This window comes from Lathamus discolor, chromosome 4 (genome assembly GCF_037157495.1).
Source record: "Lathamus discolor isolate bLatDis1 chromosome 4, bLatDis1.hap1, whole genome shotgun sequence".
NCBI classification, from domain to species: domain Eukaryota; kingdom Metazoa; phylum Chordata; class Aves; order Psittaciformes; family Psittacidae; genus Lathamus; species Lathamus discolor.
The window spans coordinates 100418229-100443604 of record NC_088887.1 but is presented as its reverse complement, the minus strand read 5'-3'; the positions used below and the strand labels follow the sequence as shown (position 1 = coordinate 100443604).

The 25376-nt window shown below is 38.1% G+C and overlaps 1 protein-coding gene across 5 annotated transcripts in view; it reads left to right on the top strand.

The window, feature by feature from the left end:
* Positions 1–25175, top strand: part of INTS6 (integrator complex subunit 6) — a 48637-nt gene extending 23462 nt beyond the window's left edge. For 4 of the 5 annotated variants that reach the window (XM_065678298.1, XM_065678299.1, XM_065678297.1 and 1 more), the window contains 14 exons: positions 6508–6691; positions 7757–7882; positions 8749–8903; positions 11760–11912; positions 12064–12196; positions 12680–12774; positions 13179–13289; positions 14923–15138; positions 15247–15373; positions 16630–16772; positions 17439–17673; positions 18415–18786; positions 19245–19338; positions 24577–25175. In XM_065678298.1, coding sequence (XP_065534370.1) covers positions 6508–6691; positions 7757–7882; positions 8749–8903; positions 11760–11912; positions 12064–12196; positions 12680–12774; positions 13179–13289; positions 14923–15138; positions 15247–15373; positions 16630–16772; positions 17439–17673; positions 18415–18786; positions 19245–19338; positions 24577–24670 — 2238 coding nt within the window. In that variant the 3' untranslated portion in view covers positions 24671–25175. The remainder of the gene's footprint in view (positions 1–6507; positions 6692–7756; positions 7883–8748; positions 8904–11759; positions 11913–12063; positions 12197–12679; positions 12775–13178; positions 13290–14922; positions 15139–15246; positions 15374–16629; positions 16773–17438; positions 17674–18414; positions 18787–19244; positions 19339–24576) is intronic. The other variant, XM_065678300.1, reaches the window with a different exon arrangement.
* The last annotated feature ends 201 nt before the right edge of the window (positions 25176–25376 follow it).

The window sequence follows — 25376 nt, the reverse complement described above, 5'->3', positions numbered from 1 at the left end:
GTAACTAAGGTGTAACACAAACCACTGCTGCTACCACCAATAATAATAATGATAAGGGAAGTAGCAATGGAAGAGAATGCAACCGCTCACCACCCGCTGACCAATCCTCAGCCCAACCGGGCAGTGATCCAGCCCTTCTGGGTAGCTGCCCCCAGTTTATATACTGGGCATGACGTGCTGTGGTATGGAATACCTCTTTGGCCAACCGGGCAGTGATCCAGCCCTTCTGGGTAGCTGCCCCCAGTTTATATACTGGGCATGACGTGCTGTGGTATGGAATACCTCTTTGGCTAGTTTGGGTCAGGTGTCCTGTCTCTGCTTCTTCCCAGCTTCCCCTCCTCCCTGGCAGACCATGAGGCTCAGAAAGTCATTGGTCAGAGTAAACATTACTGAGCAACAACTAAAACCATCGGTGTTATCAGCGCTGTTCCCAAGCTGAAAATCAAAAACACAGCACTGCATCAGCTACTAAGAAGGAGAAAAATGACTGCTACTGCTGAACTCAGGGCGCTGCTTTAACCTACTAAACTTAGGCTTGGCTCATGAGTGGTGCTGGCTGACAAGTGTGTGCTACACCTGGAGTTTTAGTATCATGGTTGTGACGTTGTGCCAAATCAGACACCTGCATGGTTTGATGATTAAACTGCGTTCTAGAGAAGCAGATACTCTTACTAATGATAGTGAACTAATGACTTCTTCATAAATGAGCAAATTTAAAGGCATTTTCTTCTGGAGGAGCTGATAGTGACCTCTGCTCTTCCTTCCTGCAAGACAAAGTGCAAGTTTCTTTGAGTGCTCTTCCATCTGTATTTACAAAGTATGTATTTCATACCCAGCAATAGATGTGGTTTTATTTGTGGGTTTTTTTCTCTCTTGCCATAGCTGTACTGGTAGGAATGTCCTTAACAGTACCAAAGAGCAGGGAAACAAAGAATCCAAAATTGCTTCTGTCTTTCAGGGATGATCATCTGCTTTTGTCGACATGTGTCCTATTGATCAGAATTTTATTTGGTGTAGCTTGAATGTCCTTTACAGTTACCTCTCAAGTTGGACATGCAGAAATTGATACAGTAACACCACCCTGGAGATACAGAAGTCTGCTGTTGCTCCTCTGCTCAATGACAAAGCTTTTCAGTTACTTTGAAATGTCTCTTCTGTTCTTTGGGTTTGACTTTGGAGAGGCTTTTCAGAGTCGGTGTTGGAAGTGATCATATCCCACTGGCTATGACAAGTTTTTACATCCTATGTAAAAGTTCTTATGGACTAAGGCAGTATATTTTTAGTTCTTTTAAAACTTATGTACAAGAGAACCGTCAGAACGTTGGTTTTGTTCCATGTGAAGCCAGCATGGAACCTGGAGGCAAGTTTTCTCAAAGCTTTGACAATCAGATGGACATTTGTATTCTTACCAATGAAATCAGCTTTGTCACTGTGTGAATACTGTCATTTGTCCTAGAGTGAAACAGTCAAGCCTTTCCTTTGTGAAATTTAATATGGGTTTTGCAGATAAAGAGCCTTACCCATTCAGCACTACTTTTTCTCCCATGGATGTAGTTCCTCAAGACTGAAGATGGAAATGATGCAGTCTATAGAATTGTCATCTCCACTAGCACAAGTTAGTAGGATTTTCAGTCCTGTCCCATCTGGCACTGACTTCAAATGCACCAGTGCCAATACAGTGAAGAGTGCCAGTGCCAGTTCTACATTCAGTGTGGTACGTAGACCAGATTCTTTCCTGGATTCCCTTGTCCCAGTCGTAACTTGAGGAAGAGATGAGCTCATTCTGTTGGAATGCCATCATTAATTATTAGTCTTATGCTAGGAATTCCTCTCAGAGTGGCTTTCACTTCTGGTCTGATCCCTCAAATTTAGTCTTAGTCCTTTCCTGATCGTTCCTTTAACAAGTGTTTAATTGCTTTAGGGGATTTCTCTTTATTCCTCTTTGTTATGAAATAAAATGTCATACTTCATTTTTGCAGCTGCTGATCTATGTTTCTTTATCTTCCTTCTACATGCCCTCTGTTTTAAAAGGAAGCATTAAACTCCTGTTTGCAAGACTAACTTGGTTATTGAGCTATTGATACATTCTTATAAATGGTCAGGCAAATAAAAAGCATGGGCAGTGGTGTTTGGCATCTCTATGTTGCCACTCTTCTGATCTTCCAGTTATGAGAGGTTCTTACAGGAGGAATCAGTGATTTTCTTGACTCCTCTTCCCAGAACTGTTCGGCATTGTCACATTGATTCTTCCCAGGGTTGGACATCTTGTGTCCCTGCTGTAATAACTGACAAGTGGCAAGGTCCTGCTTACTTTCATGAGTAACCAGGAACTGTAAACATTCCATATTTTTAATCGTTGTTCCTCCAGATAAAAATCTTGATTTCTAAACAATTTCTGCAAGAAATGCGTAGCAGCTCTCATTAGAGAGCTGTATGTTCTTGTCCTTCCTTATCCATGTTATTCCTGTAAGCAGCAGTTGCTATGATCACAGCATTTGGCACTGGGCCCCAGAGCTTGTGACATGAATTCTGTGTAACTATCAGCTCAGTGTGCGCTTGCTCATGGTTAACGCTAGTATCAGAATGGCCAAGTATAGCGTATCATTAACATGGTGTGTCAGATGACCTACTGTGCCTCTGTGATCTGAAGTTATTTCCTGTGGAAGAAAAAACTGTGGCTTTCTGTGTTACAACTGCATACAATTGGATGGAAAAGATAGGAAAATAAAACACTGTTAACTGTAAGTAGAGTTAGTCTCTTAAGGGTCTGTTTTCTCAGCTGGGCTTGAATCTTGTTGCTATCCTTAGTCCTTCAGGATGAAATGCTGCAGTTGTTTGGAATGTTAGATGTGTCTTTTTATGTGTGCCAGAAAAGCCTTCAAGTAAGGTTACTTGTAGATATATTTTTTTCTTTTTACTATTTTAGAAAAAGAAAGTCAACTTGGCGAAGTTGACTGTATGGATATTTTTGAGTGCTTAAGTGTGTAACAACCTTTTATGACATTTCCTAAGACAGAGCTGCCTGTAGTTACCTGGGTACGAAACCTTAAGCAGTGCTAGTGCTGCCCATTGTAATGTGTAAGCCTGTATGTGCAGTCATTGCCAGAATAGCTGTTCTCTTTCACCAAATACCATGCCACTGCAGAGTTCTCTAGTGCTTGCGTAGCTTTTATTCAACCTAGGGTCTGTAGGGTTCTCTGGTTTTTGAGGATTTCAAGCTGTGCTGCTGTTTATGATTGCATAAATGTATGTAGTAGCATGGACTCAGAATAAGCAGAAGGCCTGCTCACCAATAATAGGGTTCCTTAAGATCTCTTCAGTAGTTGTCCTCCAGTCCCTCTGGGTTCATTTTAGTGTATTTAAAGGCAGGGAGGAGGGGCATAAGGCACACACTGCTATCTTACTATAGCATTATGTCATTTGGGAATGGTAGGGTTTGTGTATGTTCCTACAACCTAGTGTTGAGATGAAACAACTGGTTTCCTAGTGCTAAGCTAGGAGGACACTTATGTGCGATTATATAGATAACATGTTGAAGACCACTGCTGGTAAATAACCTTCCTTTAAATTGTTCAATCTGTCTTCTTCTCAATGACCAGGATGTGTGTGCCTTCATATTGCTTGGGGAAAGAGAAATTAAATGCAAGATGTACACTTCTAGGCTCCTCTTATTTTCTGCTAGGTATGCAGTTGCTATGGTAATGCAATACCAGTTAAAAGTAACTGGAGGTGGGAAGACCAAGTTACTAGTATCTGTGGATAATGAGGCCTGGTTTGGATCTGTAACTTCTCCAGTAACATGGATGTTAAATTTAACTGGAATTAAACTGCATCAGAGAAAGTGAGGACATTTGAGTGGATTCTGATGGCTTTGCATGTCATCTTACAGTTTCTGATAGTACATAACATAGTGGCCTGCTCTTGAGGACTGTTTGGTTTCTGGGTTCTCTCAATATAACAAGCTGAGTCAGAGAAAGGTTTAGATTGAAATGAATTGAACTTGGCATGATGTTGGTGCAGGGTCCAATTTCATACTTTACATATAAATATATATATTTAAAAATATGCCTATATACTGCCTGAAGAAAAAGAGTGCTGTTACATAGGCATGTTTTGCAGATGCAGTGTTCTCTTCAGAGCTAGTAAATCTCTGTTCGGTCAGATCTCAATAGGAAAGCTTGGTGAAGAGTGTTCCTTAATAATATCCCCAAGTGTGAGGATGGTGTAGTGCTTGCAGTTGAGTCCTCTTACAGCCAGGTTTCTAGGCTGTTTACTAAGTGGCTATTATTTTAACTGAATTCCTTTTGCTAGGCAGGCATTGTTGGATTTTTGTGCGAAAAGGGGAAACGCATGTGAATCAGTAATAAATCAAAAGTGTCCTGATTCTTGCCCATGTGTTAGGAGAGTGGATTTGTCATGTTTGTTGTGGCTTTGAGATTGTATCAATCAGTTGTTTCTTTTTCAAACACAAAGACACATTTTTCCCAATATGCGATGTTTGCAGTTGTGTAAATAGAAATAGCTGAGGTATGCAGTTTGGAAATTAGGTTTAATGCTTTCAAGTTAATCTGTCAAAAACAAGCCAGCAAGGGCTGGAGCACTGCTCCTATGAAGACAGGCTGAAAGACCTGGGGTTGTTCAGAAGAAAAGATTCTGGGGAGACCATAGAGCAGCCTGATAGTACCTAAAGGGGCTGACAAGAAATCTGGAGAGAGACTTTTTACAAGGGCATATAGGGATAGGGCAAGGGAAAATGGCTTTAAACTCACAGAGGGTACATTGAGATTAGCTCTTTACTGTGAGGGTAGTGAGGGACTGGAACCCAGAGAAGCTGTGGTTGCCCCATCTCTGGCAGTGTTCAAGGCCAGGTTGGATGGGGCTCTGAGCAACCTGGTCTAGTGAAAGGTGTCCCTGCTAATGGTAGGGAGCTGGAACTAAATGTCTTTAAGTCCCTTCCAACCCAAACCGTTCTATGAAAACATTTTCAACAGCTTGTTGTAAACTCCTCAACTGTAATTATTATGAAGTAAAAGTGAAGGCCAACTTCTTGGCTGCTTTTGCGGACTTGCATCAAGTTTTGGAACAGTCAAATAGTTTCCTTTGCTAACATTGAGATTGAGAATTGGAATTTTTTGAATGCTGCATGAGAATGAAAATGTTTGAGGAAGCATTGAGTCTGCTTCAGCTTCTGGGCTTAACACTTGTGTTCTGGCTCTTGGCATGAGTCATGGCTAAAGTGCTCCAGGTGAAAGGAGAATTTTGCTTATACTGACAGTGGTATCATCAGCCAGGGATCTATCACATATTCTGAAACAATATTTACTTGCTGTAAGTCTAGTCTATTTGTTGAGGGCTTTTGTAGCTGAATGTTTTGATGAGCTTGCTTTCTCCCACTAGCCTGTGTGAGGTATCTGGATGCGAAGAGAGAAGGTGGAGTTTTCCAAATGCCTTGTGCTGTCCCATAGAAGCTAAAGCATTGAATTTTACTTATTTTTTTTTTTTTTAATTTGTTTCAGTTAACTAGTTACAAATCAGCCGCTAAACCTGGGGATTTTAAATGTTCTCTTAGTCTCTTTGGCTGTTGGCTGTTAGTGGTTAATAAATAATATCCTTTCAGTTGCTGTATCTTTAGTACAGCATGCTTGAAGTCTGAAACTTGAATCTCTTTACTCTCTTCTGGGAATTGAAGCAAAAAGAAATGCTCCCATGTATTATATGTCCCTCCATGGTATCTTCAGTATTTTGAACTAAAACTTCTGCGCAGTTCTTTCCAGACAAAGGCAATGTAATGGCACATGGCAAGCAATTCTTCCTTGTATGGGTAGCCTTTTCTACTGCTACCTATTATCTATAAGTGAGACCTCATTTTGCATTTCAGAGTTGCTTTTATCTAAAGGACAGGCATGAGTTCAGTTGTGGGATATACTCGAGTTATGTAAAATCTCTGCCTTTTGATTCCTTAATATAACTACTGCATTAGTTCACTTGTTGGAGCTGAGTTCTTTGGAGTAGGACATCCTGGCAGCTAGATTATTTTGTTTTTGAGCAACTACACCTAAGTTGTATTTCTTCCGCAGGAGTCGTAGTTTAACATTACCTTTTCATTCAGGTGTGCTTTTTATCTTGGCTAATCAAGGAAAAGACTGAGCCGAGAACGGGCCTGTTCTGCAGAATGCTGAACAAAAGAACGCTGCAGTGAAGCAGTACTTAGTGCTGAAATTCTAAAGAGAATATTCTGTTCATTCTGAAGTTTAGATCAGGTTTAAGAAGTGGTTGTTCCCACTCAGTCTGTAACTCTCAACTTTGTGCATTACTTGGCTTTGAAATGTTTGAAGTATTGATTAAAGTTACAATACCTGAATCAAACTATAAGTATCTGTGAAGAGGTTATAAATATGCTTGTATGGAGTGAATTGCCATCACTATGTAACCTGTTTGGTTTTTTGTTTGTTTGTTTGTTTTGTGTTTTTTTAAGCAGTATATTCACAGATTTAAATTAATTTTCAGCTCCATTTACCCCTCAATTCCCCTCTACCTGGAAGTGAGTTGACTAAGGAACCCTTTCGATGGGATCAGAGGTTATTTGCTTTGGTTCTCCGTTTGCCTGGTATTACAGCACCAGAATCGGAGCAGATGACAGGGGTACCGGTTGATGACTCTGCAATCACACCTATGTGTGAAGTCACAGGAGGTGAGTGCCCTGGTTTCCTTTGAGGAGTCAGTACTTGTGAAAATGAAAATTAATTCAATTTATTAAGTTTATTAATTGTGTACACGTTGTGGAATCAGTATCTCCAAATTCTCATATTACTTGTAAAAACTCATAACTCCAGTATAATAAAACTAAAGAAACTTATTGCAGTAAAGCTACAGATAATTTAATGTAGCCTGCCTTGGAAGAGTGGGAATCTACTTTCTTTAGCAGTTTCTTAGAAGAGAAAACTTAATTTTTTCTAATACATCTTGGTATCACAATTAAAAATTGTAAAAATTGTTGTTTCTGCAGTACAGTTTTGCTAAATTCCTGTCATAAAGAAGCCAAAAGTGAAGAAAATGTGTTGGGTTGTTTTGTTTTTTCCCCTCCCCTTCAGAGCATGCAGAATTCAATGCAGAATTCCTGTAATGCAGATGTATAGTAGTTCTGCAAAATCAATACTTTTCTCTATATCATAATTCATAACTGATATTCTTATTATATGTATTAATTATAATTTTAATTATCATCTTAATTATAATTTTAGAAATTATATTCCAGATCAAAGTCAGGCATTTATTTTATAATTTGTTTGTAAAAGTTTTTGGTCATACCAGATATTAGAAACGTGACTTTCCTGATGTGTTGGAGATGATGTGATGGAGAGCAAAGGAATTTAAAAAACGTTCCAAAAGGATTTCGTTCCATTGCTTTCTGATTGTCATGTCGGGCTGTACTGATGGGGCTTTGCCTGAAATTCGTGGACAGTTAAGTGTTTATGTCTGTCACAAGGGGGAGCCCATTTTCCATGAATGCAACCAAGCATTGGAGCTGAAGTCATTGAGGGGCTAAAACCCAAACATTTCCAATGACGTGCATGTAACACTGTCCCTGCTCCACTAGGCTGCCTTTCTGCTTAAAGACAGAGTGTTTGGGAGAAGCTTTAAATGAGTGACCCGTAGATAAATCAATGTGTACAGTGGGTGAACAGTTTTAAATGATCCAAGTTAAGATGAGGGGTAGAAACACTGAACAGCTTCAGTCTTGACTGTTTTATTCTAGGTCGATCATATTGTGTGTGCTCCCCAAGAATGCTGAATCAGTGTCTCGAGTCATTGGTGCAAAAAGTGCAAAGTGGAGTGGTAATAAATTTTGAAAAAGCTGGACCGGATCCCTCACCAATTGATGGTACTTGACGTTTTTTACAGTGTGGTATCAAATGGCAGGGATGACTATCAATATAACTTAGTGAACTTCATGTAATAGTTGACAAAAGATAAAATGTTGTCATTTAAAAGACATTACTATAAAAAAGGACCTGTTCTGTCTATAAGGGTGCTGTACTTTATCACAATTTTGGCTATAGGTGCTACACACTATGTAAAACTTCTACATTTGGTCGTGTTGCTTAAGTAGTCTTAAATGCAGTTCTTCATATCAAGGATAGTTTAATGGGTTCATGAATTTTAAGCCGTATTTTCAGTTAGAAATGTAAAGAGCTTGATACGGAAATACTGTGGGTTTATATGCATATCCTTCTGTTTGATGTGGTAAAGGGGCTGCATTAAGAGTTAAAATAGCAAATATGACTGTAGAGCCTTCACTAACTTCTCATTCTAAGTGGCTTCTAAGCTGGGTTCCTCCTAGGATGTTACTGTGAAGTGCTTGTGGTATATTTTTTTTAATCCTGCTTTGCTGCAATAAAAAGTCTAGTAGTATTAGTCATGTCTATCTTTTTTTTTTTGTATGCATGGAGATTTGAAGGTTATGTGTTCATAACAATAGGAGGAGAAAGAAACTGGTTATTAAGAAGGGCTTCAGATAATTGGCTTTTTCAACTCTGATCCTGTAAACATTCAATGCTTATTTGGTTTCTCATAGTTTCTGGGGTTTTGCAGAAATGCTTACTGACAACTGTTTGCTATTCTTAGAAATAATATTAACTGCAGGAAGAGCTCCCTGGGGGTAATATTTCTTAAACTTCACAGAAGTTATTTAGTATTCTTTCTGAGTTTTAACACTATCGTGACTCATAAAGCTTTTTTCTTCTGTAGATGGGCAGGTGGATATATCTAGACCCTTTGGACCCCAACCTTGGCACAGCTGTCACAAACTTATTTATGTCAGACCAAACCCTAAAACTGGGGTTCCTATAGGTCATTGGCCTGTTCCCGAATCCTTTTGGCCAGATCAAAATTCTCCAACGCTGGTATGTACTGAAGTTAAAGCAAAGGATTGTGCATGGGGGAATATTTCAGGATTTCCTGTTCACTGATTTTGAAATGTTAAGATATGTGCTTCATTTTAGCAACCGTAAAAACAGTGTGACCCAAGAAGGAATGACACTTTTGAACCAGTTTTGCAGTTCTGTCGGATAAATTACTGATGAGAAAATAATATTATGGGGTTTCTTTTTAGTAATTTTGAAACATTGAGAAACTGCCCATAACAGATTTGTCAACCTAGTACATGCCTGCAGTGTTTCTGTTTGAACTCTGTTAAAATATCAAACCAGAAATATAGTGGCACTTTGATAATAGCCTATCAAATTCTATTGCTTCACAGACGGTACTAAGAGAAGACAGTATTATCTTCCCAATTTCGAATCCCTGTGGTAGCTTTGTCTTCATTCTAGCAGTTGAATGTAATTTTATCTGCAGTTGTGCAGTGTAGTCACACATTCAATTTATCCCAAGTGGAGAAACTCATCTTTTTTTAAAATACTGCCCACAGAATTAATTTTACTTATATTTTTCATAAAAAATGTAGGCCACTGTCTTTTCTTTGGTCTGAGAACTAATCATTAGTATGTATTTTTGTATTTCTGCTAATCATTAAAGTTGAAATAATGCAGTTGTATAATTGTTCCCTATATTTTATGACAATTTATATCAAACTTTTGTAGATTTTTTTAATCTGAAATTAGTGTGCTGACTAGTAAACTCATTGGACTTTTAATACTTTTTTTTTTCTTCTTTGTTTAAAAAAAACATGAAGTTCTTTGAAATAAGGTTATTGAGGATTGATACTAGTATAAAATCTTAGTCATATTTACAGGTTTGATATTGCTGGTGTCTGTGGCCACATTAACTGAAGAACATGGATGCCTTCCTGAACTGCAAGTTAGCATATAGGAATAAAATTAAATCTTCTATAGTAATTTAAAAAATGAAATGTCATTGTTTACAAGATACTAACAAGTTGCTCTATATGAAAACTGTCCCTTGTCCTCCTTGTAATCACTGTCATGGTGTATCTGCCTCCATTCACTGTAGAGAGTCAGTACAGTTTGCCTGCTGCTGCAGATTTTGATCGAGATTGCTAAAATAGATCTTGCCAAGTGAAGAGCTGTTGAACTCAATCTGCTAAAAGCATGAGGTTGACTTGGTGAGAAGATGACAAAAAATTCTTCTCTTAGTTTCAGCCTGTATAGCTCCCGTGACTGCATAAAGCACTGGATTATTGCATATGCATCTAAATTCCTGTTGACATCAATTGAAATTCCACATTGAACCTTCCTTATGCAATGTTGGGGCGCTAAGTTTGCTGATAGTGTTGCAATACTTCTGTTTCCTTAGTGTTCTGAAAATACGGCGTTAAAATTTAGCATATGTTGTAACTCTTGTCTACTTAAGAGTCTGTAGTTAGATATTTTTCATTTCCTGCCTGTTATCTGATCCACAGTACAGTGTCTCAAACAGTGCTACTCCAACAACTGTTTTGTGAACTGTAGGTAATGATACTTTCAAGTATCATTGGGAGATCAACATGTAAAATGGCTGCTCCCATTGCTCTGAGGAGCAGTTGTTCTGTCCAGCCAAGAGTTACTTGAGTTCTCAAGTCTTAGCACTGAACTTCTTTTGCAGCTTTTTTTATTCCTAGTATAACTGCTTCATGGCTTGGTCAAAAACTCCACCACAACTATTTACTGGAGGCATCTTCTTTGAAGAGAATTGCAGTTCCTGCAGTTGGTTTGGCCTCCTGTTTTGTATGCACTTGGACAGTACACCTTCTCAGAGTGGAGACACTCAAGGCAAGACCAACTTTATGGGCAGATAACATTTGGGTGGCCTATCCTAAAAGGAAGAGGCTGGAGCATAGAGATGTAGAAAAATTACTTTCAAGGTGAGGTGATAGGAAGGTCCAAGAAACCCTGTGTTTCCTTAGTTGATCTTACGTATTTATTAGCTACCTTCTTGTAAAGAGAGTAAATAGAAGGAGCCTTCCCAATTGAGCTCCTCCCCAGATTCTAGTGGCCTTGAAGGAGGCTCAGGGTAAGTATAAGAGCTTATGTTCCTCTCCTGAAAAACATTCAGTAGAAGATATACAGCTCCAATCATCGTCACACAAGAAATCAGCTTTCCCTTTCAGCTAAAGAAATTTCAACTATGTTGTTAACTTATACTTGAAACTTAAGGTACAAAGGTCTTTTCCCTTTGACTAATAAAAAGGTGAAAATCCAAGCACTAAAATTGCTTGAATTGAAATACTTTTTCACAGGTTTAGTTAAAATACAAGTTTTTCTAAAGCCTGGGTTTTTTGTTTTGTTTTTTTTTTTTTTCTTTTCTAAGTTCATGCTGCTGTTGATTGTTAGAATTCAGTTTGAATTTTATAACAGTTAAATTTGCCAAGAAGGAAAAGTGCTGGAGGAAGTCAGCAAATGCAGAAGTACAGTGCCTGCTTCTGTGGGAATAAAGATGGGCGTGCCCCAGAGAAGCATTGAAGAGTTTCGTTGTGTTTTTTGTTGTCCTCCCTGCAATTTAATTCCATTTGCAGAGTTTTTGTGTATATGCAAGAAGTTTTACTTGTATACTCTGATGATCTAGACTTACCAGCTAAAATAACTGGCGCTTATATAGAAAATAAGATTCCTTTAGATTTTGAGACAGTGCTAACATCATAAATGAATTGCTTAGGACTCATTAACAGTATGTCTGAATCCTGTATTGAATTAGGCTCCTTAAATATGTCTGTTTTCAAAGAACGTATATTACTTAAGTTGTCATAGCACCATCGCATTGTAATTGTTGTGCAGACTTATTAACAGTGGAATGCTTATGTTTAGCCACCTCGCACATCTCATCCTGTGGTGAAATTTTCCTGTACTGACTGTGAGCCGATGGTAATTGACAAACTGCCTTTTGATAAATACGAGTTAGAACCTTCACCACTGACCCAGTTTATCTTGGAAAGAAAATCCCCTCAGACCTGCTGGCAGGCAAGTAGAGTGCATGCTGAACTGAAGTTATTTATAAAATGTTGTTTTTCATAGACTTTATTCTATAATTAAAATAGGATGTAAAATTTCAGCACATACAACATAATGTGTTTTTTTGGATTTACATACAACATAATGTGTTTTGTTGCAGGTATATGTGAGCAATAGTGCAAAATACAGTGAACTTGGTCATCCTTTTGGGTACTTGAAAGCTAGTACAGCGCTGAACTGTGTGAATTTATTTGTGATGCCTTACAATTATCCAGTCCTCCTTCCACTGCTAGGTAAAGACAACTTCATAAAAGTTTTCCTAGGTGATAGGCAATTGAAAAATTGATCTCATCTAAGCAGATTACTGCAACTAATGCCAGTGTTAATCACACACCTGTAGAAAGGTAGCATGCTGAGCAGTGTCATCAGTAACTTGTTTCACTTGTCACCAATTGACCACTCTGACTCAGACTTCATGTGAGATGTTTTTATTAAAATATGTTTTGGTCTCACTTCTTTCATTATTTTAGGAGCCATTTTTCCCAATCAGTCTGTCTCAATTACAAATTCATTTTGATAAATAATTTGTTATGTTCGTCCTTTGGCTTTTTTTTTAACTTGTGTGTGTATATACTTAGTCATATACATGTTAAAATACATATGTTAACTTCAGCATCGAAGAATTTGTTTCTTTGAGAGTTTCTTTTATTAGAAAAAATGATGCAATGCTGCCTAGACATGTCTTTCATTTTGTCTCTTCTTTTTATAACCATCAGATGACTTGTTTAAAGTACACAAGGCAAAGCCTACATTGAAATGGCGACAGTCATTTGAAAGCTATTTGAAGACAATGCCTCCATATTATCTTGGGGTAAGATGACTTACTGTGTTAAAACTTCTATTTTATCATGTAACTATAGTTGTCTTCCCACTATGGGTATATTCCCTATTTAAAGTAGAATATTTATTAATAAAGAATAGCTAGACTTCATGCATAATGATACTTGCTGTTTTAACTGGAGTCCCGTGGAAGTCTTGAGACTTGAACATTATAACAATTTCATCAGCTGTTGACTCATATATAAATTAGATTTCTGTTAAATGATTCTATATGAATGGAGCAACGCTTTAAAAAAACAACAAAAAATGCTTCCCTGAAGGTCTTTGGTTTTCTGACTTTGAGGACCTTGGGTTCTATTTGCAATGAATACATTAGTTGATGTATACAACACTTGCAAAGTTAAATATGACTGTACAATATATTCCATGTTTCAGCCTTTGAAGAAAGCTGTGAGGATGATGGGAGCACCAAACCTTATAGCTGACAATGTGGAATATGGACTTAGTTACAGTGTCATTTCCTATCTCAAAAAGTTGAGTCAACAGGTAATGTTAAAGCAAAAGAGCAGTAAAAGCTAATTCTAATATCAGGATGATCGTAAAATACTCAAGTTGAATGGCTTTGAAGGAAGAAAGAGCAGAAATATCAAGTTAATAACTTCCCATAAGCAGTTAGCAAAAGGCATTTTGATTTTCAAAATTGAAGGAAAACTTAACATTTAAATAGACTTTGTAGTCTGGACTATGAAGATATAGATGTGGAGGTACAAATTGAGATTGTTGGGTGTTTTTTTTTAAATAGTATGTTTTAGGAGCATTTTTACTTGTACAGATGGTAACATACTTTTGTCCAAAAGAAAACATGTTGTCTTTGATGTTAAAGATGTTACAGTATTTTTTCAGAAAACAGATATTTATACTTTGTGCATCAGAATCAGAAAATATCTTTTCTTTGGCTTGTGAAATGAAATGGAGAGTGTTCAGTAAATAAAAACTGATGAAATTCAGAATCTCAAATAAGGATACAGATGTAGAAGTGGCAAGTGACCTTTTGAAATTGTTGACTGTGTTCAGAATAGTGCCCTTATCTTTGATTAGTCTCCTGCACCAGCGAAAGCATTTCTGCCCTGCTACCTCTGCTTTTATTTTGTTGAACTGTGCATGTTAAGCTTTCTTGTTCAAAATAATAAAATGATGCAGTAGGCTTGAAACTTCAAGAAACAGCAGTGCAAATACTTGTAACTTAGCTAATGAGTTCTTATAGACCAGCTTTTTCTTAAAACATTAACATAAATGATTATTGGTGGAAGCAAACTTCTTGAAGTTTACAGTATATCCTATTAAATCATAATACTGCTCAGTATTCTGTGAACTGATTTCTCAACTTATGCATCTTAGACTCCTATAATGTAATAGCATGCACTGCAAATTGTACTTAAAGCTTTTCTAACTTCTGAAAGGCACTGCCAGTAGTACTCGGCATTCTTAAAAAGTAAAAATTCAGATTCTGATTAGTCTATAAATTTATGCGCATCTGCAAAACCAACATTGGCAGGTGAATTACTAAATTACATTTGGCTCTTTGTTCAACTATATTTTGCCAAAAATCTGGCATTTATGAACATGTTTGATTTTGGTACAAATCTGACATAATACTAGGGGTTAGATCTGTGTAAGCAAACAGAATTGGGTATTATTGTGCATTTATTTATTAATGTTATGTCTATTTGTATTGTGGTTTTACAAAGGTGATTCCATTGTGTGACTGATCGCAACTATAGTTGTGGGAGAATCAGTCTTTTGAGAGTTACAGTGTTTAGCTGTTACTGTAGAAAAGTCTATTAGAGTACAGAGAGATTTGCAGAGCATTACGAGTCAAATTATGGCATTTTATGAAAATAAAAGCATTGCATGCATATTGGTGCTTAGATACCATAAAGAGCAGGAGAAGACAAATATGCAGAAGACCTAGGCACAAACTGTTCACTATATTTAAAATTGTAGTAAGCATTAAGTGGTTATGTATTAAGCACTCCTTAAGCACTCATCCTGGTTATGGTCGTCATAGTTTATTAGCACATTGTTGAATCTTCTAGGTAGGAATTTAAAATGAATAAGTCTGACTAATCCTTTTAAGAGTATATTGTCAATTTTATTTATTTATTTATTTCAAATTAAGGCCAAAATAGAGTCCGATAGAGTCATTGGCTCTGTAGGCAAAAAGGTAGCGCAAGAGACTGGAATTAAGGTCAGAAGCAGATCACACAACCTGTCTATGGCACATAGGAACGATTTTCAACATCTGCTACAGGGGATTACTGGGGAAATTCCTCATAGACCTCTAGACCTCAATATGAAGGAGTATGCTGGGTTCCAAATAGCTTTGCTGAATAAGGTAAGCACCACTGTGTGTAATGTTGTTATTTTCAATATACTTCCATTGAAATGCTAGATACTATTTCATACACAGTATTAATTGGAACTTTATTTATTGGAACCGTAGGATTTGAAACCTCAGACTTTTAGAAATGCTTATGACATACCCAGAAGAAATCTTTTGGATCAGTTAACACGAATGAGATCTAATTTACTGAAGAGTACTCGCAAGTTCCTCAAAGGACAAGATGAAGGTTAGACAACAATTTATTTTTTGTCTACCTGTGATATGATTGGTGCTAAAAAAAAATTGAAGACAGTAACAAATAGGATAGTGCTTTAAAACTTAGTGGGTGTCTGATACTGCCATTAAACTGCATGGGTACTCTAGGCTTTTCCTTAAGTAACTTACTGAAAGAAAAAATGGTGAGGGGAGGGAAGATTGCACGTTCACTGCTCTGTCCTTTGGTCTGTATGAGGAGATTTGGGCTTTTAGATAAGATTTTGTTCACTGTTTTTTCCAACTGTCATGGGTATCTGAGGAAAAAGTCACAGGGCAGTTCTGAACATTATAATCTTTCTCCATAGAAGTGTACTGTGAGCAGTGGAAAAGTAAGCTTGCTCACTGGGTGCTGCCAGTGTGATCCTTTTGCCCTTCAGGCCAACAGCAGTAGTCTGCTGATTTATTCCTTTACCTTTCTACTGGGTCTTCTGGTAGTACTTTACAGCATCTAACAGAAGATGATGAAGTAAGTGAAGAAAATGAGAAGGCAATTCAAGTGACAGGCAGTTGTATGCTGCATTAGTTCTGCCACTACTAAGGTCAGATTAACATCTGTGATCAAGTGATAATGTAATGTGACATGCAGAGAAGTTGCTCTTTAGGGAGGGAGTTAAACCACATAAAATCTAATGTTGTCTCTGCTATTTCTGTTAGTGTACATTTTGCTTGATCAAAGGCTTGGCAACTTTAAATCCATAACGAGTTTAGAATCAGGTCCTAAGGATTTTAAGAATTTGTTGATTTCAGTGGCCAAAAATCACTGTTGCTTTTGGAAAATGCCAGTCTCAATTAAATTCTGGGTGGCTAAAACTGGGGAGAGTTATGTCAAAGCTGTATGTAGCATGGCATTGCTACTTTGCATTAATGTATCTTTTGTTTGTGGTAATGTTTTAGTTACAATTTGTTCCCGGTCTCAGTTTTTTCACCCATCTACTTTGTTGAAAAGTTATGGGACATATTGGAAAACTAATGTCCATGCATGACAACTATTGTTTATTTCCCTGTCATAATGATAAATATGCAAGACAGATATATTTAAGCAAGTTTCCTGCACTCAAACCATGCTGTTATAAATACCAGTTAGGCAAGAATAATGGTGAGTGTTGCACATCTGTTTCGTTAATGCGTTTGGTAAAAGACTGAAAACTTGAGTTGTGAAGTGGATATAGATTAAATCGTCATAAGATGAGCAGTATAATGTACTAATAAACCCTTCTGTTATGGTAGACCAAGTTCACAGTGTACCTATAGCACAAATGGGAAACTATCAGGAATATCTAAAACAAGTACCTTCTCCACTCCGAGAACTTGATCCTGATCAACCACGAAGGCTTCATACGTTTGGCAATCCATTCAAATTGGACAAAAAGGTGACTCTTCTATAAAGCTTTTCAAAAAATGTGCTTGTGGGTGTGCGTGAGTGTGCACTTCTGATTTGACCATTCAAAGAGCAATATAGTGGAGAAACACTTTCAAGTATTTGGAAAAGTACTGCTTACAAGAGAGCGTCTCAGATGTTTTTCCATCGATAGGACCCTAAGGAGGGCAGTCTATTCAAAATCCAGTATTACGCCTCTGAATTATATTATAAATGAAATACGTTTGTCACTGTAGTATAGCTAATATCTATCTAATCATGTTTCCTTTACCAAACTTCCCCCATAAAAAGCTTCCCATAATTCTGAGAGCTTGGACTCTCCCTTCTGTCCATATGTGTCGTTGACTTGACCACATTGCCGATATCATTTTGAGCTGCTCTTTTAAATGCTTGAGTCATTTTGCAATTTATTGAAAAGCTTGACAGCCCACTCAATTGTCTTGGCAGACTATTGGTTGGATAAGGGCCTTAAGCACATTGATTTGGTCTGGGAATGATCTGATAGACATTTAAGAGTTCAGTGCATAATGGTGTGTTGTACATGGTAAACAGCATCATATACATGGTATACAGCATCGTATACAAAGCATTAATTGTCTTTAATATGATGAGGTTTTGGCATAAAGTTTATTAATTCTCCACATTAATTTAATTACAGGGAATGATGATAGATGAAGCAGATGAGTTTGTATCAGGGCCTCAAAATAAACATAAAAGACCTGGAGAACCAAATATGCAAGGGATTCCAAAACGACGACGTTGTATGTCACCCCTGCTCAGAAGTCGACCACAAACTCCTCCAGTTGTGAATAATCACATCGGAGGAAAAGGGCCACCAACACCAATTACACAAGCACAACCTGACCTTGTTAAACCTATTCCTGTTCACAAAAGTAGGTGAATCTTCATGACCTTTTGAGTTTGCATTTTAATTTATGCAAAAGACTTATTTATGTAGAAATATGTTTGGCTGATTTCCCCAATATGGCTATTTTATTCCTTATTTTTGAAAATGGAGTATTTATCATCTGGAGTTAATTACAGAAAGAGTTAAGATAGTCTTTCAGACCAAAGTCTCTTTTATATGAACTTCCCACTGTAAACAATGTCTTTCATGTACTAAATGAGAAGACAGTATAAACAGTCAGAAGGGTGTTCGTCCTTTGCCTGGGAATTCAAATGCTCCAAAAGTATCACAACATGAACTTAATTTGAATTTTGCTGTAGCTTGATGAATTCACTTCCCTTAGAGTGGAGCTGAGGTGCTGTGTAACAATACTGTTCACTGTTCAGCCCTAAAGTGAACTTTGTCAGTTCAATGTAATATGGGAAAACAAGCATGTCATAAAAGCACATTTTACAGGGGCTTTTTCTTTTGCTGGTAGTCCATATAGCAGTTTCCATTTTCATATAAAGAATATACTTGTGATTTTTTAAAGCCATTAATTGCCAGGAGATTATAGAAATCTGCTCAGTGTTACAATTCGCAAACAAGTTTTCTTATCCCTGGCGCGTACACTAAAGTATATAAGCTGGAGTGTAATTTTATGAGAGTTTAATACTGAAATGATTCATTGACTTCTATCAGATGATGAAGAATGTGAAACTGGCAAATGTATCTTTGTTTTTTTCAGCATCAGAAACAAATAATGAGGTTACAATAGATGATGTGGTTGAGAATCATGTTACAGATCCACTTTCATCAGATGTTTTCCCAAATGCTGTGGATTCAGAGTTTTCAACGTCCTCTTCTTTGTTCAATTCATTGGATCGACCAGCAGCTCATACAGAGGATGTAGGCCATGAACATTTAGGGAATAACATGAATGTTGATGGGTTTTTGGAGAATCATGAGGAATCAGGTGGTAAAGAACAAAGTATCGAAGAGAACTTGCCGGAGTCTTCACCCAGCAAAGGGAAAAAGCCAGTGCATTGCAGAAGTTCCAGAGAGATTAATATAGAGCTAAGAGCACAAATTATGAAAGAGATCCGAAAACCAGGAAGGAGTAAGTATACAAAATCTTTCTTTCAGATGATTGGTGTGAGAGTTAGACAGAGAATTCATATTAGATCACTATTTTGGAAACATATTGAACCATGAGACTGGAGCAAAATAAATTTAAAGCTGAAAAGATTTGTTTTGAAACCTCTGCTATAAACTTCCTGGATAAGTGATTAAAACATTGCTCTACCTATCAGTGTTTATGAAAGTCATGGTTTTTTGTATTATTGATATTAAAATGAACTTGTTAGGTATTCCAGTAACATCCTAACTGCAATATCCTGTGTTTTTTCATGTTAGTGTTTATTAAACAGTATATCATTGCTACAGGTCTGGTTGATAGGTAATATATCCTAAAAGCTTACAAAAGCTAAAGGAAATGTGTTGCATTTCGGTCAGATCTATGGCAACTGATATCTGTATAGGCATTTAAGTAACTGTGATTTTGCTCTTCTCTTTAAGAATATGAAAGAATCTTCTTTTTACTAAACCATGTACAAGGAAGCTTACAAACCCGACTGATATTTTTACAAGATGTTATTAAAGAAGCTTCAAGGTAGGTAACTGAACTGTATTAATCTTCTAAAACTGCACCATGTACTGTCATACATAACTGCTTGACAATGATGCAGTTCTTTGTTTGAAACTTGCCACAGTGCTTTACACTGCAAGTAAATAATTCCCTAGGAAATGAACAGAAACACGTAAACTTCCTGATGTGTGCAGTTTGCACGAGCTTACCTTTTTGCCTCAGATTTTGTCTTAATGTTAGCAACCGTAACTGCTGAATTGCCAGAAATGTGGATGGACAATGGCATAGGAAGAGAAGTTAACTATAGAAAATGCTTCAGATTCCAAAGTTAAGATGTGAGCATACTGCTAATTTGAAAAACTTGATGGAACTGAATGTTACTGTGAATTAGGCTTCCAGAAACAGTTGAAATTCATTATTCTGCATCAACTCAAAATCTTGTCCTAAAATCAATTTTGAGATCCAGGTATGTTCCATAAAGATATGTCTCTGGTCTTCAGATGATGCATTTCCTTGAAAGTCCTGTCTGAGGCTCTGGAAATGGGAGGTAGTTTGTCACTGGAGTGTAGAGACTTGCTGAGGATTTAAACCCCGTGTTGTTAATCCAGGTAGAAACTGTACCTTACAGCATCCTTAGACTGACCATACTTGCTTGGCCTTCTAGAGAAAAGAAAGGAGAAATGTGTAATTATGATTGGAACCTGCAGTGTTTGAGTTGAAGTGAACTAATAATTCCAACATCTTGCTTGGATCATGAATATAACTGTAACTTTGAGGCTTATTTCAGAAGGCCATGTAGGTCATAGTCTGTATATTATACATGCTTCCTCACTGTCTCAGCACACCGAAACAATACTGTTTCTTCTGGAGTCTGGGGCAGCCCTTAATGGGGTTGGAATATTTATGCCTCAAAAGTTAGGCTCTTTAGATAATCTGTAATTCTTATCTCTGTTGCACAGCCTCTCTATTCCAACCATATTGAGTTGAATCCCTACAAAATTTGGCAAAAGTGGAATGTTGCATCAGAATTAAATCCTACCTCTCACCATATCCAACAGTTCACTGTACCTGCTGGTGGAAAAGGCTGGCAATTCTGTTTCTGTTGAGTGTTGTTAAACTTACCTGTTACTGGCTGGAGTGCAGGAACAGCTTCATCTCTTCTTCCTCTTCTCTCTTAGGTTAGATTTTTATAGTGAGGTCATTTTATCTAGTGAGGTCATTTTATCTAACTGAATAACACTGTTTACAATCCCTGTGCAGTTCTCTGCTGCTTTCCTTACCCAGGCAAGCCCATTTAACCAAGGTTACCTGGTCCCTCCAGAAAACATCTCTAGGCTCTCCAGAGTTGTCAAAGTCTTGTTTTGTTAACTGTTTAGCAGACCTTCACAGTGCCACAGAATGCAGTTCAAATTTGGGATGCCTGCTTTCTTTCCCAAGGATCTGTAAGCTCTCAAGCATTTCAGCAACAAAGTGTGTGTATAGAACAGTCCTGGTTCAGTTGTGGAGGTTAGTTCACTAGAGAGTTGTGAAGAGAGAGGAAGATTTCTACAACAATCTGCAGTTTTCAGCTTGCTTTGCAAACCGACTACCTCTTCTGGTAGCAGATAAGCTATCGCTTTTGAGTGGCAGAAATCAAGATGAAGTAGATAATGGATTTTTTTTTCCTTACATTCTTCCATTTCTTGAATTGTGAAAATACTAAAGCTGAGGAGATAACACATCTCTATTTCAGATCCTTTGCTAGTCTGACAAAGACTTTTTGAATGCTTGGTGACGCACATTTGGCTCAGTGCTCATAAAGAGTCCTTACTGAACACAAGAGACACATCTCACCCATAGATGGCTGTAACTTTGGAGAATGAAGAGCTGTTTAGGAAGGGGCTAAAAAGAATTAGCCTAGGTAGTGGAGAAGTCTTCAGTATTTCTGCAGTTGGCATAGCAATCCATTTCTGGTCCTAGCACTGAGAATAAGTTTATTTTTTTATTCTCTGCTAAACAGTATAGAGTAAAATCTGACAAAACACACATTAACATTCCCCAAATCAACCAACTTCTCATTATAAGAAATTCAATTCGCTTTCAGTTATTCAATCAATTCAGCTATGCAATCTGGACATCTGTAAATCGATGGGTCCGGATGGAATGCACCCACGGGTGCTGAGGGAGCTGGCGGAGGTCATTGCTAGGCCACTTTCCATCATCTTTGGTAAGTCGTGGGAAACGGGCGAGGTGCCTGAGGATTGGCGGATGGCAAAGGTCACACCAATCTATAAGAAGGGCAAGAAGGAGGACCCGGGTAATTATAGACCGGTCAGCCTTACCTCCATCCCTGGAAAGGTGATGGAACAACTTATTCTTGACTCCATCACTAGGCATATCAAGGATGAGGGGGTCATTAAGAACAGCCAACATGGTTTTATGAGGGGGAAGTCATGTATGACCAACCTTATAGCCTTCTATGAGGAAGTGACTAGGTGGAGGGATGATGGTAGAGCCGTAGATGTAGTTTTTCTTGATTTCAGTAAGGCATTTGATACTGTCTCCCACAGCATCCTCATAGATAAGCTAAGGAAGTGTGGGCTTGACGATCAAGTAGTGAGGTGGATCGAGAACTGGTTGAAAGGAAGAAGGCAGAGAGTTGTGGTCAATGGCGCAGAATCTAGCTGGAGGTCTGTGACTAGTGGAGTTCCTCAGGGGTCGGTGCTGGGACCGGTGCTGTTTAATATTTTCATCAATGACCTGGATGAGGGAACTGAGTGCACCCTCAGCAAGTTTGCTGATGACACAAAACTGGGAGGAGTGGCTGACACACCAGAGGACTGTGCTGCCATTCAGCGAGACCTGGACAGGCTGGAGAGTTGGGCGGGGAGAAACTTGATGAAATTTAACAAGGGCAAGTGTAGAGTCTTGCATCTGGGGAAGAACAACCCCATGTACCAGTACAGGTTGGGGGTTGACCTGCTGGAAAGTAGTGAAGGGGAAAGGGACCTGGGGGTCCTGGTGGATAGGAGGATGACCATGAGCCAGCAATGTGCTCTTGTGGCCAAGAAGGCAAATGGCATCTTAGGGTGCATTAGAAAGGGAGTGGTTAGTAGGTCAAGAGAGGTTCTCCTCCCCCTCTACTCAGCCTTGGTGAGGCCGCATCTGGAATATTGTGTCCAGTTCTGGGCCCCTCAATTCAAGAAGGACAGGGAATTGCTTGAAGGAGTCCAGCGCAGAGCCACAAAGATGATTAAGGGAGTGGAACATCTCCCTTATGAGGAGAGGCTGAGGGAGCTGGGTCTCTTTAGCTTGGAGAAGAGGAGACTGAGGGGTGACCTCATCAATGTTTACAAATATGTAAAGGGTAGGTGTCAGGATGATGGAGCTAGGCTTTTTTCAGTGATATCCTGTGATAGGACAAGGGGCAATGGGTGTAAACTGGAGCATAGGAAGTTCCACATTAACATCAGGAAGAACTTCTTTACTGTAAGAGTGACAGAGCACTGGAACAGGTTGCCCAGGGGGGTTGTGGAGTCTCCTACACTGGAGATATTCAAGGCCCGCCTGGACAAGTTCCTGTGTGATGTACTGTAGGTTACCCTGCTCTTGCAGGGGGGTTGGACTAGATGATCTTTTTAGGTCCCTTCCAACCCTTGGGATTCTGTGATTCTGTGATTCTTTAAATTAAGAGCTTTAAGCTAACAATACACAGAGCAAAGCCCAAAGTGTTTACCTAGGCAAAATGCTGTGCAATACCCACTTGTGATAAAAGTGTTGGCAAGAATTCATACAACCAATTACAAAATAATAATGAAGCTTTAAGCTCAATAGCTACTCAAGGAAGTTCTATTATTAAGAGTACTAATATTCCTAGTAGAGTGAGCAGTTCAATTGTAGTCAGTGCTTAAATATGCAAATTAGAATATTTTATGTGGTAAATTGTTTCTGCTGCCTTGAAAAAAAAAGTTGTTTGCTGCAGGGTTCAGCATTTGGAAAGGAACTTTCAGTGAGATGTACTGAAGGGCTTGACATAGTGCACTGTAAACCCAAATTCTTGTGCAAGCAGTAAGGTGAGAATAGTTAGCCATGCGTTTTTTCTCCACCTTCCATCAGGTTTTAAGTCTGTAGGAATTATCTGCTGCTGACTTGTACAGCTGCTTCAGAGGGGCTTGAAGGTATTTTGGGAAGTAACATTGCCCAGTCACTTGCACAGAGTATGAGCATGCTGAATTTTCACTAGGTTTTTATATATTACAGCACTGCTGTTAGCTTTAGACTTTTGCTAGAAGGAATAAGAATGAATAATTGTCTGGTTCGCAGGTTAATGCTTTTCATTAAGCAGGGAGCAGTTGTGAAAGCAATGAGGAAGAAGGGAGGGGAAGCAGTAATTGAAGTGTGGGATTTCCGTGGGGTTACTGAGGAGAACCGTGATGGGAAAGGGCCCAGAGCACAGGTATTCACAAGATAGTATGTGCTTGGGAATGGGAGCTTGTTTCCCAATAGTCAAGCTGGGATTGTGGGGAGGTCTGTTGTATGGGAATTAGGGGCAGGTCACAGGTCACAGGACTGAACTCAGTGTATAGTTCAAAATAGTACTAAGTTGAGAAAGTGAGGCAGAAATGTTGCGAAGGAGGGGAGGGCTAACTGGAAACAGCAAGGAGCTGTGTGTGCCAAGGCAGGGGTGTAAGCGAAGGTGACAGAATGGCCTGCTTTTCAAATGTACGTAACTGATATGGAATAGAACTGCAGAGACTCCAGGTTTAGGTTACATCTGTGTTTTCTTTCATTTCTTTCTCAAACTTCTGATTTGTATTTTCTTGTCAGGAAATCTGCTCTGTACCCTGTAATGGCCATTACTTCACAAGTGCCATCTTCACTTAACTTTGGTGAATGCACCATGAAGGCATGTAAATAATCCCTAAAAATTCTTGCCAGCTTTAAGTTTATAGTTCTTTTGATGTACGTTTTATTTCTATACTTCAGAACTTCTAGAAACAGCAAACACTTGACTCTCTTTTTCCTGGCTTTCTGAGGGCTGAGTGATGTTCAGAAACATGATAGAATAGACTGTAGTAAGCATAGTTTTGTATTAAATGGAAAAGCAAGTTAGGAGCTTACCAGAACTTTAAGAGACAACATATGTACTTATGATGAGATATATATCACCTCAGCATGCACAGGACCTAAAATAACAACTGAAGTTTCCAGGGTTCACTAAAAGCTTTGTGAATGATGTTTCATGTGTGCTGCATCTATTATTATGCTTTCTTTTAAATACAGGTTTAAAAAACGAATGCTGATAGAACAGCTTGAGAATTTTCTGGAAGAAATTCATCGCAGATCCAATCAGGTCAACCATATCAACAGCGCCTAAGAAACACTGCACATGAGAGAAAGCCACAGCAGGGCTCTGCTGTCCTTACTTGCATTCATTTTTGACATGCGCTTTTATCTCAAGGTCTTGTATCTGAAAGAATGAGAAGCTGCTCTATAAAATGACGAGAAAAGTATTCATCATCTTTTTTCTTCACTTCTGTTATTTTTGTAATGTGAAAAATATTACAAAAACATTCTAATTTAATAAATGGAAACTTCTTGCTTATCATGAACTTAAGTGTCACTTTCCCTCAGGTTCTATTTTTCTTAATCCAACCTTCGAAACTATCACCTCTTAAGGTTGAACTTTGCCAAAAAGTTGCTTTGTAATTTTCAAAAAAAAAAAAAAAAAAAGGAAAAAAAAAAAAGCACATACATTAAACAAGGTAATGTTTTGTATATACAGTTATTTTGGATATATTATTGTAAGTTGTATAAATGTATTTTGAGAAATATTTAAGAAAAGCACTTTTGTTATTCCATCAATAAAATCTCTATTTTAATCTTTGTGTATGATTGTGTACAGTTTTTATTGGAATGGTTCATTTTGGCTTCCCTTTCCAGAGCTTGTGTATTCTAATATCAGTGTTAAAGGATGAAGAGCAATTTTGTATCACTGGATATGCTGTTCTTAATCAGAGAATGAGCGAAAGGATGCTAATCCTGAATTGCAGCTACAGTAGGATGATACCTTGTGTACTCCT